This window comes from Alligator sinensis, unplaced genomic scaffold (genome assembly GCF_000455745.1).
Source record: "Alligator sinensis unplaced genomic scaffold, ASM45574v1 scaffold366_1, whole genome shotgun sequence".
NCBI lineage: Eukaryota > Metazoa > Chordata > Crocodylia > Alligatoridae > Alligator > Alligator sinensis.
The window spans coordinates 242,700-257,207 of NW_005841851.1; the positions used below are offsets into that span (position 1 = coordinate 242,700).

At 40.8% G+C, this 14,508-nt stretch overlaps 1 protein-coding gene across 1 annotated transcript in view; it reads right to left on the reverse strand.

The window, feature by feature from the left end:
• Positions 1 to 14,508, reverse strand: part of CLSTN1 (calsyntenin 1) — a 56,443-nt gene that overhangs the window by 15,723 nt on the left and 26,212 nt on the right. The window contains exons 4-9 of the mRNA XM_025212241.1: positions 9,016 to 9,045; positions 7,349 to 7,544; positions 5,279 to 5,487; positions 3,259 to 3,408; positions 2,971 to 3,156; positions 916 to 1,164 (exon numbers count right to left, since the gene is read on the reverse strand). Of these exons, the coding sequence (XP_025068026.1) occupies positions 916 to 1,164; positions 2,971 to 3,156; positions 3,259 to 3,408; positions 5,279 to 5,487; positions 7,349 to 7,544; positions 9,016 to 9,045 (1,020 nt within the window). The remainder of the gene's footprint in view (positions 1 to 915; positions 1,165 to 2,970; positions 3,157 to 3,258; positions 3,409 to 5,278; positions 5,488 to 7,348; positions 7,545 to 9,015; positions 9,046 to 14,508) is intronic.

The window sequence follows — 14,508 nt, forward strand, 5'->3', positions numbered from 1 at the left end:
GCATTCCACATTTCTGCACGCTACTCTCAAAAATGGAGCACAGTTCTAAGCTATTTCAATTCAGCATTTTCTCCAATCCAATTACTTCCAGGAATCCACCCGCTCTGTTTTTTAATTAAGGGGGGAAAAAGAGTTTGTCTTTTCCTGACAGGCCAAAGCAAACGCACAAAAAATGTTTCAAAGAACAATCTGTGATATTAGGCAGGCACTTTTTATCTGATCAAAAGAAGTGCTTTTTAAGTTATGACTGATATTGTGGACCTCTTTACTTGTGATCTAGTTCTGTTAATGATATGGGCTGTTTGGTTTTGCTTGCATCCCACTAGGGTTCTTTTGAGAGACCTTGTAGCTTGTTATCCAAAACGCTTATTTCTAAATCACTGAACTCCACCACTCCAGCCAAAGGCAAGAATTCTTGTACTCCATTAGGCAGCAATTACGTAAACAGAGTTATCAGATTTTCTTTTGTATCTGCACCATCCTAAAATGATTGTATTTGAAGCTTTCACACAGAGTAACACTTTTCCCAGGATTAGAAGTTTCATTATAGAGAAAAAATTTATTTTCTCCTAGAAAAGAGACACAGTGATGGGCCATTATTTTTAATGATTACAAACAGTATCCAAAATGATTCTCCTAAACTAGACAAATAAAGCAGATTGCAGACTGGTCTGTCACAATGGCTAGAACTTTACAGTAAATACAGAAATCTGCAAGTTTGGGAAGCTATATACTCTAAGGGCATGGCTACACGGGCAAACTGACCAGCAAATCTCCCTGTGAGGATGATCTGAATAGAATTGAAGATAACATTTTCTAAGTTATTCCACTTCCAAAGCAAACTAGTCTAGAGATGCACATTAGAGCTTTGACATCACTGTTACGGTGTAATGGAACCAGAGACTGTCTACAAACCTGTCTTGTCTGAATTGCAGAGTATTGTCTCCTTTTCCTTGGTTCCAGGGCTGTGCCTCATCCATACTGAGATCATGAACGGCTCTTTTAGATTGACTGTAACAATGCCATCTGGAATCTTCACAGCTTGAGTGCCGTTGAATTCAAAGACCTGGTCACTGTCATGGCCGTTGTCAGTAGGAAGTCCTATTGTCCAGTTCGTAGTGCTACTTGGAGGAGGAAGCAGCTCAGCCGTGCCAGAGGAAGCACCTACAATAAAAGTATACTAATAAAAACTACCCTGGAGGAAAGGGAAAAAACTGCAGCTGGCTTCAAACCAAGCTGTTTGTTTTTATGAGTGCTAACCTCTTAGCATCAGCTGTGTTAGTGTCATGCACCAGGCAATTTTGACTTTAATTGCAGTAGAATTAGACAACGTCAGGCATATCTGACAGCTTTAAATTATGTGCTCCAGACATTTAACCTCCTAGGAGATGCTCAGTCTAACTGAGAATCCTGATTCCCTAACTATGCTTATCTGAAGGCCTTTTCCTTTCTTATACTAGAAGTTATCAGACTAGAGGCATTTTAACTTTCTTAATTCACATCAGGACCCTAAGGTAGGTCATATTCTTCTGTTCTTACTCTGTAACAGTATCGTGGCCCAGTCAGGGAGGGCTGACTGAGGCTCCCCATCAGAGCCTAAGTGAGTCAGAGGGATTGATGTTTCCTTCATACTCCAAAGTGGGGAGTATCTGATGTCAACATGAAGTACACCAGACTTGTACATTGGATTATTAGTGGCAACAGCTTAAGAGCTGCCAGTACCTCACAGTTACTGGTAATAATTCAGAAACACGGATTTTGCTGGTTAATATTTTCATTAGACAATAAGACTGCAGCTGCTATTTATACAGTTAAAACACTTGCACAAAGGACCAGGTTCAGCCCTGGAGCAAGCAAGCTAATTGCCATCACTGGGAGTTGTCCCAGTTACTTCAGGCCTGAACTTTGTGCAGTGGTTTAATGTCTACAACATATGGTTTGATATAGCTCTAGGGCCAATAAAGTAGAGACTGAAAGAATTTAATTTTGATGCAATATAACACTAATATAGACTGGAAAACCTAATGCGTCATGTTCTGACAAAACAGCAAAGAAGCCTTTACATCAACAGGATTCCTCATGTAAAAATGACACCATTATAAAACATGTATTCTAAACCAGTTAAGTGATAAAGTCCAGAGCATGTTGTCTTGGGAGAAGGACAAAATCCTACCAGTCACTTGAAGCCATTCATGTGTCTAGTAAACTTAGTTTCACTGAAAAAGTTTCAATAGAGCTTTCCCATCAGAGGTTTGATTTGTTCTGAACCTATATGTCATTGGTATTTAGCCTTGCTGATAAAGAGGGTTTGGAAACCCAGGCTGCTACCAGCATATTTTCTGAGGTGCCAACTGCTCACACCTCCCACTGACTTCAACTCAAGTTGCAGTTAAAGGTGCCAAGTATAACAGAGAACCTGGGCCAGGACTTCTGTTCCTTCATTCTGCATTAAGGGACTCGTGCATTTTAATCCTACTAATCATCATATATACGAATGCTGAAGTGCCCAAGGCAAGTAGAGCATGGATTTGGCCGGTTCAGATAAAGTCCCTGATTCTGGGCCACATTTTCTCTACTTTATAATCAATCCCTTTTTCACCACAGGTGTCTTTGGCAACACCCATCACATTCTTTCTATGTCTAGAAATATGAGCAGTTTCCAACAGCCATACCCTTGAATGCATCCTTTCAATTACTGAGAATTTATCTCCAATAAGAGAAATTGCTGTCCCAAATGGGGAGACTAGAAAAGGAACCCGTAGCGATCTTCTCTGTTGTAACGGGTATTTGAAAACACTGACTCGCCTTTTTTGTTTGTTAGTCAAAAGTTTGGGGAGACTAATACACCAATACAAAAATCAAGTGCCCATCAGTTTGATGCGTTTCCTAGTCCTGGCTAGGGAAGAGATATGCAAAGAAAGATAAGCAACAGAAAGACTATTTTACTCAAACCAACTGATGTAGTTTTACCGCAGAGTCTGTGAAGGGATTTCTCAGAATAGGTATCTCTGTCACAGCCTTTTCCAATGTGGTTGGTCTCCAGTTCAACTGTTGCTTGAATTGAAGTTATGGGCTCATCACAGGTCTCCAAGTGAATATTGGGGAAGAGAGCTAGAGAACCAGTGCCAGGTTCATATTCTATTCTTTTACTCCAACCTGTATATTCACCAAAAGAAATAGGATTAGAGATCTTTGGTAGTACACTGAAGTAAAAGTACAGCAACTGGTGAAACAAAATAGGGAGGAAATTGAACTAACCTTGCCAGCCAGGCTTGCATGTAGGCTTAATGCTTATCTTCACCAATACGTCCTCAGCAGCTCTTTTCTTCCCACAGTCATATGCAGTCACTGTAAGCTTATATTGGTGTTCTTTGCCATAGTTTAATTTTTCTGTATTTTTGATGTAACCTGGAAATTAACATTAAATATATGCATCTTTTAGACTAACAGCTGCTTTATAGGTATTTTTACATGTACTAAGACTCAGAGCCATATGTTCAACCTAATTAACCCTTCTCTATTTATGTAGGTTTTAAATGCTAAATGACCAACCCAGCTATTTAAGAACTACTTAAATCCAGACGATTAGCACAAATACATACAGCAACAGATGCAATCATGTCACTTTGTCTCTTTAAAGCTTAATATGTCAGTGTAAATCTTTTAATAAAACCCAAGACTTAACTGACCCCAATCAAGTACTAGGTCCTTTAATGCATCCCACCAAGCATTATATTTAAAACATTGGGGGGGGGGGGGGGGGGGGGGGGTTGGGGGTTGGTAAAAGTGGCTGCACCCTTGAACAAAGCAGGCTTAAGAAGAACAATAAGTGCTGCGTCCAAGGAGGCTGACAGAAAGAATTTTCCAATTAAATAAAAATTTAGAAGCAAGCAAACCTGAAGCCACTGCCACCGAGTGCAACACCAGAGGAAGAGCTTCATGTGATCCCCACAGACACCTCTACATCTCACGAACTGTTCACAAGTACCTCAATTTTTAATGAACTTGGCCCCAAACCTTGCCATCAATGATCCACTTTCCAAACCAAAGAGTGACATAACAGAATGCATAATAAAATATAGGCTTTTTTGTAATCTATTTTTATAACATGAAAGGCTAGCCTGGACATGCAAGGCAATTTGTGTTTCTGAGAGCAGCTGTACCAAGGCAGATGCTTGTAAAGGAAGCACACTCAGGCATCCAAGTGGAGGACATGCCTGGAGTGTGTTCCAAAGGAACTATACCAGGGGTAGGCAATGTTTTTGGGCAGTGCCAAAAAACACCTGCAACCTCAACTCATAAGCTGTTGGTGTGCCAGGAGTGGATGGCATGGGAACTGTGAGGGGTCTGATCCTTGTTGTGGCAGCACAGACCTGGCCCCTTCCCCATCATCTGCCCAGAGGCGTACATGCCAAGCAAAACGCCTTCATGTGCCACACACTGGCACCCATGCTGAGGGTTGCCGAGCCCTGGACTATACCATCCCTAGGCACAAGCAATCGTGGCCGCAATCTATGTGCATGAGGAAGGAGCTAAGCTAAAAACTAAAAAAACAGGAGAGTACCTCAGACTTCAAGACGACACAGAAAAAGAGAACAGAGAGAGGAAGAAACAACTAGAACTTGGTTAGCATAGTAAAGTATATTAGCACAATGAGAGTCTTCCGATTCATAGATGCTAGAGATGGTTTGAGAGAGATGAAACAGCGAGGTTCGTATCATCAAGAGATCCTGACTTTTACTGTACAAAAGTTCAAATGGGAATCTGAAATGGTAACAAATATGTATCTGCTCAGTTATACTGTGGACTAGATTACAAATAGAGGGATTGAAGTATATTTCTTACTAACTTGTTTGACCGTGACAAATTTGAAGATAATGGGCCTTTATACATGTGCTCTGGGAGTGGGGTGGGGAGGGTGCTTTAATTAATTAGAGCGGGTCCAGGAGCTGCTCTAATTAAAAAGGACCTGGAGCATCTTGCATATCAGTGTCCCCGTGCTTAAAAATGGCAGCGGAGGCACTTTAACTAAAGCTCATTCGACAAGCTTTAGTTAAAGCGCCCCTGCCACCATTTTTAAGCACGCAGATGCTGATACACAAGACACCAGAGTCTGCTGGAGTGCAGCAATTACCACACTCCAGCAGACTTGATTAATCAAGTCTGCTCTGATGCACTGTAATTACAGCACATCAGAGCAGCCTTGATGCTCATGTATAGGTGGCCCATATTCCACAGTGACCAATTAGAGCAATTTTTCCCCTTCCCCAATTCTTACCATCTTTGTCGATTGCAAAGGGAACATCTGGAGTTACAATTTCATAGCTGCAGATCTGGCTGAACTGGGGTGAACAATCTGCATCTACAGCTTCCACTTTCAGGATGTTGTCATATCTCTTCCCTTCAATGACTGTTGCCTTGTAAGACTTCTCTTTAAACACTGGAGCATACTCATTAACATCATTCACCTGGATATGTACTGTTGCTCTGGAGACAAGACAAAATAATCAGAACAGGAATATTTTGCAAAGCTTCCATTCATTAGGTCTTCTAAGGAAGAGCTGAAGAATGTCTCGTTGTGCCAATGACTGAGCAAACTCCATAGTGCAAATCTATCCTTCTGCTAAGGCAGGATATAGTTCCCCCTCCCAAGAGAGTAATAAATATTTTGCATATGACACTTGGCATCTTGTCTTATTAAGATGCAATAACAATTACAAAGTTAGGCTTCTGAAGGAAAGAGCTTTCTGAGGGGAAAGAGCTACTAAAGATGCAGACGATACACCTTAAATATTTTACAGTGATCTATAAATCCAAGCAGTTTAGGTCTCTCACACCTTTCTCCTTACGTATTTGTCACACCTTGTGAGTAAATATAGAATGGGAAAGATCCAGTTTTCTTCATCAGCAGAGAGAAAAGTACAAGATGAAACGCATGCAAGAGACTATAGAGAAAAACATTTAATCAATGCTGCCCTCTTGGAGGAAGCGAAAGATCTTTTTTTTCTTAAAAAAGAGATTATTTCAGCCCAGATCCCCAGCAAATTCAGTGCAAGACAATTTGACATTTCACAGATTTCTTCAGTGCATCAGCTGACCAAAACAAGCTCCACTGTTACATATCAGCTAAGGAGACTCAGTGCAACACACTCAATAATAGATGTGTTATCACAGTAACACATTTTAGCACCAGGAAAAAATGACCAGCTCTGTACCATTCATGCAGCCTGGCCAGCCAAAAAGAGTCTGGAAGTTAAGCAACCATTAATTGATGCTCCAGACACCAAGATTTCTAGAGCTGCTGTTTTCTCACCAATTTATTGAGTTTCCTCAGATTGCTGACTGGTGCTCCTTTAAGTGCAAACTGTTAATTCCTTTCTGTTAGGCCCATATCCTTCCTATAACCCCATGAACTGCAGCAAGCAGGAAAAAATGGCAGGCATCCACAGGTTCTACAATGTGAATACCTGCTGCACAGAAGGAGTCACAGGAATTGCACAGAGGAAAACCATACTTTCACACGGTATGTGAAACTTTGTTGTCATCTTTCCATGTTGACTGTTTCCCCAATAGTACAATCAAGTGCTGATAGAAAGTTTATCTATAGGCCACTGTCCTTGAAGCACATGACCCTATGAAGTTGCCTTCCAAGTTGGCACATCCTTTACATTCTAGATGGCATAAGGCTAGAAAAATAGCAAGGATATATTAGTCAATATGATGCCAGCCCTGGACTAATGGTAGTCTGCCACATGCTGTACAGATGTTTTTTTTCAAGCTGTTGCATGGTTATTTTTCAAGTGGCTTGTTAGAGCAATTTTTACGATGTGGTTTTCCATTTTTCTCTATATAAACGGCAGATTGCTTTGTTACCAACCTTTTGATCTAGGAGGGAAGAAATCTTACACCAGCAAGTTTCTTTTTTCCATTCAGGCCTCTTGGAAGCAATAGAAACCTGTGTTCTTCCTGTTCCTCAACACTAACACCTATTAGAGAAATGTGTCTTGGACCCTTCTTACACATGATCTTCCTCAGAGATCCATATCTATATCCATATAGGATTTTAACAGTTTTATCAGTATTCTAGCTGCCTGTACCACCACATTATTAGTTTTCCTGATGTACTTCCAGAGGTGTCAAGGGCTAATGCAATGCCAGCTACAACCTGGAGGCAAAGACATCAAAATAATTCCTTTTCAATTCACTGCCATTTGCATTAATATCACATGTGGGCCTTTCAGTATCATCACTTGGTTTACATGCATTTGAAATATAAAGCACATAAACCACATCAGGCAGAGGACTACTTAAACTGAACTTCCTCTCAGCCACCCCCAGATTTACTTACTTGTGGGATTTTTTTGCATTAGCTCCGTCTGGTCCCTTTCCACAATCATAGGCCTGTATGGTGAACGTGTAGTCTTTCTGTAGTTCACAGTCAAGTTTTTCTTTAGAGCGTATTATTCCCTCACCTGTGGATTTATCCACTACCACAGCCTCAAAGGGGACATTCTGCCCGTGAATCTTAAAGCCACAAATCTCACCTAGAGATTCAAAGCAACAGAGGTTAGAACCAGTCAATAACTTTCATACATTTTCAAAAATAAATGACTCAGTATTTTGCAGCCAGGGATTTGTGAGGGTCTGTGGATAAAGCAAGAGCACTGTGCTTTAAAATGGGTGAGTTCTGGGAACTTTAGTAAAAAAGAAGCATACGTCTGCCTTCCAAGCAACTGGTTTACTTTGCATCCATTCATGCAGGAATACAAAAGAGAAAAAGAGAAATGTAGACAGGCATTTCACAGGAGTACTTGAGATAGCTCTAGGGTAAGAGTAGATCTTATGAGAGCATACAGCCAAGGCCACTGGTAATATCTTCTATGCCAAGCTACTGGGAATAGCTGGGCAGCTTGTTTATTTTGACCAGAGCAGAAGGTTAAAATGCACAGTTACAAGTTGAGAGATGAAGAAGCATCCGGTATAGGTTCAGCACCATAATTACAGAAATTCTGTCAACAGATCAAAAGAACAAAGTCTTCCTGTGCAATGTACCTGGCTAAAATTAGGGAATCAAAATAAACTACTGAATGAGAAAGGTAGAAATACCAACTTTTCAGGCATCCATTTCAACAGCTATCTGCTAAAATAGTAGGGACAATGTTAATCATAGGTTTGCACACGGAAGGATTTATTAGACTTTCTTTTCTGGTCAAACGCTTCTTCCTAACAGACCTGAAAGAGAGGCCTACATTACCTTAGGTTAATGACAGCTAAGGCCAAGTCTATGTTACAGACTTCCACTGGTACAGCTGGTTAGCCAGAGGTACGGAGCGCAATTCCCAACTGACACAAATGTTCCAACTGAAGTGGTTTGACAGATATGGTTATACCAGCAAAACTGCACTTTTTTACTGAATAGCTGTTTAAACTTGGGAGCTGGTGTTTTTTCTTTACGGCACAATTTTGCCAATCTAACTGTGTCCACACTAAGTGCTTTGCTGATATAAATATACCTATAAAATCCCTACACCAGCAAAGTACTCCAAATGTAGATATGACCTAAGACTATTTAGAAACTGGATTACAAAATGGATTTAATGTTACCAGACAAGCACTTATTTAAGAAAGTGTATTGTAGGAAGTGTGGTCTCTTTTAGCAATCTATATTACTTTATAAAACGTGTGGCAAAACATAACATGTTCCAAAAAAAATGTAAAATACCAATGAAAAAAAGCTAAAGATGCTACCCTACCCCACAAGTTCAACAGGATCCATAGAGTCTACAATAGAACCCCAAACAGTTCAAATGGATGTCTGATTTACAGATATTTCTAACCAAGGGTTTGGTTACATAACGGTTTTTATTGATATATTTTAAAATAGAAAAGAACTGGGAGAATAAAATGGGGCAAAAAAGCATGACAGGATCTTCTGTTTAAGTGCTGATTCCCCATTTCATAACCAAAGTTAGTGGGTTAATATTTATAAAAGGGATAGAAAGAACCCTTTATCACCTTCTTTGGTGACTGTCACCTCAAAACTCTCTAAAGGGAGAAAAGATAAACCCAAGTCAGTAACACAGGAAAGACTTAAGAGGGAGCAAAAAAGGAAAAAAAGTCAAAGATGCACACATTACATAGAAAAGCTTTGGATAAATTGCACAAACAGATTCCAGTGGTCAGTTGCTGCAACTGTTACAAATCTAGAGCTTCAGTCTCTTTAAAGGTTATTTTATCTCGGTCTTCAGTTTACCACTCCCTAGACAATTTCTCAGGTTAGGTATTTGCTTAGTTTGTTAAAGGCTTCATCCTTGTCTTCTGGGGTACTGACAATTGGATAAGGGATGCTAAGCAGCTATTTTCTGAACTTCTATACTTTCAGAGAACCGCCCATCAAATTGAAGCCACACCAAACTTAGTTTTAACTCAGTCTCACTGAGGGATACATATGGAATACTTTAAAGATTTTTTTTTTTTAATCAAATAAAATTTCACCTTCAATGCAGTTTCACAGTAGGCATTTCTCTCAGCTTGGACAATGGAAAACATTCTTGAGTTTTACTTTCGTTTTTTATGCACTAGTGTAATGTTCCTATGTACAAGTTGCAAATACAGTACAAAGGGGGTGTGTGTGTGGATGTGTGTGCGCGCGCACACGCATGTCTTGGAAACATTCTTATTGACTGCTCGTTACAAAAATTTAAATTCAGCAACAAATTTAACCTGAGGATTTTCCTTTAATTTAGGATTATACTAAGCATTCACGTTAACCTTAAGCAGCCTGATCAACATAAACAGGGTTTAACTTAGGAAAATCATTTTCTTTGCCTCCTGGAGTATGCCACTTTTCCAGATTTAATGAACATCTAATAATTCCCACCTCTTTTACACAAGCACTTAAATACTTGAACGTTGGGCATGCAATTTCTAGTGATAAGACAGAGCTGACAGGTTTTATCTCAACAGAAACCACAGTGTTATTAAAACCTTGAACTTGTATTTGTTACCTGCTACTTAACATTCCACTTACATTTTCTTAACTACCATCGTCTCTGACCCAAGATGCAGTTACAGCTAAGCAAACTTTATGCTTAAAATGCATATCAAATAGAACTACTGCTCATTCACATTTATTTGAAAAGGGTGCAAATTAGTAAATTCTCCATTCTAAATACAGGCTCTTGGGGGGGAAAAAAAGATAATTCCTTAATGTGCTAAACAAAAATAAAAATGTTATAAAGTAAAAAGCAAGATACTGGATTAATATTGAAGCATGAATATCCTTCAGTGTGAAGGACAAATTACTGCAGAATGGGTAATTTTTGAACAGTGGGCCCTTGTTTTAAAAGGATGGTTTCTGAAACCAGCCTTTCACGAGGTTATTCCCAAAGCCTATTTAAAGCAATCTTATAGGTTTATAATTGACTCCTTATTTTATTGCACCAAATGTAAGTCTCCTACAGCATCCATATAAAGAACCTGTTTCACCATTTGTTTACACAGCATATAAATATAGTCTTGAATATTACGGTGTTTTAATAATAGAATCATTCAAGAAAACCACACGCTGCCCAAATTCCTGGCTAACAGCACCGAGTGATCAAAAATGACTATAAACACAACTGCAGGCTTTTAAATACTGAATGTGCCCTACTCTTATAAAGTTAGCCTTGGGAATCAGACATTCCAAGAAAGGCATTAAACTGAGAAAATACACAGATATAGAGGGCATGATAGCAGAAAGCCTAATAATGGAACTTAGGGGGAGGAGGGAGAAGTGTGTTAAATAATGTGACAGATGCATTTTTTTTGCTGCTCAGTTCTTGGTCATTTAAACTGAACTCTAACCCTGGCATCAGTGCCAACCTTTGCTGCTAGGCAGTTCAAGTATTACATTCCTTGGCAGCCCACCATCACAGTAAGTCACCATTAATCTGCCTGATAAATACCCATGAGCCTTCAGATGCTCCTTAGGGTATTAAAGCTTCTGCTCAAGATGTACTACAGATGAATTCTTACCAGATGTTTCTCAGAACAAGAATATACGAAATACATTTACATTTTCCACTTCAGAGGAACGAGATCTTATTGAAACAAAAAGCCCACACACAAAAAAGCCAGGGTGCAAAAAGCCTTTTTGTCATTACAAGGGAAGGTGGTTCATATGTCAAGAAGTTAAAGCGCATAGATGAAGCATGCACAGACAACAAAACTGACATGAATAAGAAATGTGCAACTCTCAACTGGAGCAAGGTTTGTAAGACCCATTAGCTCCATTCCACAAAGGGTCTCTATCATAAGAAAAGATAAAAGAAATCATTTTAATTCCCCTAAAGTACAAAGTATTTTAAGAATTTAGGCTTCCTCTCTGCCCTTCAAAACAAATCAGAGGCATCATTACAGAGCAAGGTCAGGATGGATAAGACGGCAGACAGATGGCTTTTCCAGTAAAAGGACAGTATACATCTTAATGTCAGCTACAAGCTGCATTGATTTTTCCAGCAGGTCAAGGAACCTCATACATCTAGGACTTTTAACAAGATTAAACAAATCTTGCCATTGAATTTCTTCATTCTCACAAAGAAGTTCAGCATCATAAAATTAATCTTGTGATAAACTTCTTAATATAAATGGGTATCATGGTATTCTATACATACACTATACTGCACTTCATTTTTTTTTTTTTGCCTGAACTTGCTCATTTCATTCTGGAGTTGAGGGAAATTAATACAAGATGCCTCTGTCCTTGACATATCCAGATGGGGACAGAGATCAGTTAGGCAGGTTGGATATTAGTTTGTCATTAGATACACTTTAATCTCTGTAGTTTAATACAATTCAGATTAGACTAGATTGCATCAAGCAGAGGGCCAGTCCTGCTAGAGTTAAGACTGAGAAAATAACTTCTGTTTTATGTTTCTAACACAGGCTGACCTCTGCACCTTATGCTGGCCTAAAAATATCGAATAATCCTTATGGAAATGTTTACTACCATCTTATCATACATTCTGAGGAGGGTGAAGGATTTCTTTTTTGGGGGGGTAGGAAGAAGGGTTACTCATTTTATACTGAAATGCACCGCAGCAGTATAAAAGCAGGTTACTACAAATTCATTTTTAAAATACCTGAACTAGGGGTCATAAAATATTTGGTGCCCAATGTCTTCTCAAAATACCAAAAATCAGCCATCCCATGCCAGCAACCTTCCAAAGAGACAAAAAGTATGAATACTTTCTAACAAGTTCTGGTTGCACCATGGTCTATTGCTTAGACTTCAGGGTGAAGAACTCCTATGAAAGCTCACCCAAGCACAGAGGTAGGCAACGTTTTTTGGTCAGAGTGCTGAAAACCCCCACAATGCCTACCTTGGAAGGTGCCAGAGTGCCGGCATGCCAGAAAAACAAAATGAGGGCAGGGGGTACACGGCAGGATGCCCTGCGTGTGCCCCTTGCCCCCCACCCAAAGCCCCTGCCCCCCAGCCCTTCTGCCCATCGTGCCCCAGCGTGGGCTCCTGGCTGGCAGCAGCTACCCAGAGCCAGGGTTGGCTGCATCTGGGAGGCTCCAAACAGCTGCGCCAGGCTCCAGAGCCCCGGCATCAACTCCCTACCAGCATGTGCACCCGCGCCTTGGAGCGGGCAGTGGGAGAGGCCTTGCTGCAGCAGCCCAGAGCCCAGGCTGGTTGCAAACAGCTGCGCCGGGCTCCGGAGCCCAGTCACCAGCTCCGTGCCGGGAGCTGGGGAGAGACCAGGGTTGCGCTGCCTCAGGCCCCTCCCTCACTGCCCACTCTGAGACACACCTGCATGTACCAGTACAGAGCTGATGCCTGGGCTCTGGAGCCCAGTGCAGCTGTTTGGAGCCTCCTGGATGCAGCCGGCCCTGGCTCTGGGTAGCTGCTGCCAGCCACAGAGCCCAGGCTGCTCCCAGCAGGCAGCCGGGGATTTGCAATCGCAGCAGGTAGCGGGGATGCTGCAAGCTGTGCTGGGAGCAGCCCAGGCTCCAGCAGCTACCCAGAGCTGGGGCTGGCTGTGGCGTGCTGAGCAAAATGGCCTCACGTGCCATGCCCAGCACGTGTGCTGCAGGTTGCCAACCTCTGCCCTAGAATGTCTCCCAAACTGACTAGCTATTAAAAAGTAACCCAAGGTTTTATTGTACAACTGGCAAAGGCATTTTATTTATTTGCATATGTAACAGATAAATTAAAAAATCCTGACCAAAGTGTGTCCTAGATTAATTCTGTGCTACAAATAAATGCAAGCATTCCCATTAGCCCAGCCCAACCAAATGCACTCTCAGGTTCACACTGCTAATCGCCTTCAGCTGTGTCCATACCATACTGAACTGCATTATCAGAATTTAGCTCGTCTATGCTCTGCAAAATAACTGAGTTAAATAAGGCCTAGATGACTAACTTAGAAACTGGCCCACGTATTCACATAAACTTATCTAATTATGTCCAGTAATTAGATATGACAAGGCCAGTGCCCATTTCTGTGACAAGCCATGCCATTCATCTTCTCAACCTATCATTTCAGAGCCACTATCCATCCAGCTGAGTGCTGCATTATGCATCAGCCTGCTGTAGACAACACGTCAGCACGGTTCCCAGCCCTGAACAAACAAGGGCTGGCAGTGCAGCATGAAGATACAGCATCAGCAGTCACCCACTGGAACATGTGAGGTATGTACATCTCCCAGCAGAGGCTGACAGAGGTTTGATATTTTTTAAGAGAATAAGTAGAAATACTGCACAAGTGCACATGCATTCTCTAAACACAAAGATCCCTAGCCCCCACAAAAATCCTGGAGTCCTGTTTATTACTGTGGGTGAAGCCAAGTCATGTAGTTTAAGAATGACTCGCCCTTAGCTTTTTTTTTTTTTTTTTTTTTTAAACTTAAACACATTACTCCAGCAAGGATGGTCTCAAACAGTTCACCACTTTAAACACATTTGGGGTTTTATCAACACTGCAAACTCAAACATGTCATGGGACCTGGTGACCCCATGGTTTGATCTAACCATGAAAGTCGTTTCTTACTGCACTGGACGTTAAGAATTGGCATAGATTTAAAACATAGTTTCATCTCATTCAGACTGCAAAATATAATTAAGCTTTAAACCATCTCAGGGAGAACTCACTTTATGACCACGTTCCAACTCAGCTGAATTTGTAATGCAGAAAGGATTTTAGTGGGTGCACTGCAGACCTTCAATAATCATCCTCCCAGGCATTACCACAAACAGAAGGGTATCAGCCAGATTGATTCCAAAGGGGTTTCTTTGAGATCATAAAGCAAGACAAGGCAACGCACTATGACCATATTCAGATTCCTGCCTTTTTGTGCACTATACACCAGATGTTTGAGCTTGCAAATTATCCTGAAATCAGGTATCTGGATAATCACATTTACTTCTAAACACCTGGGCTTATTTGAATGTGTCATAATTTCAGGAACTTTCCCATGGAGAAATACAAACAAGCAGAAATAGTAACATAATACTTTTCTTTT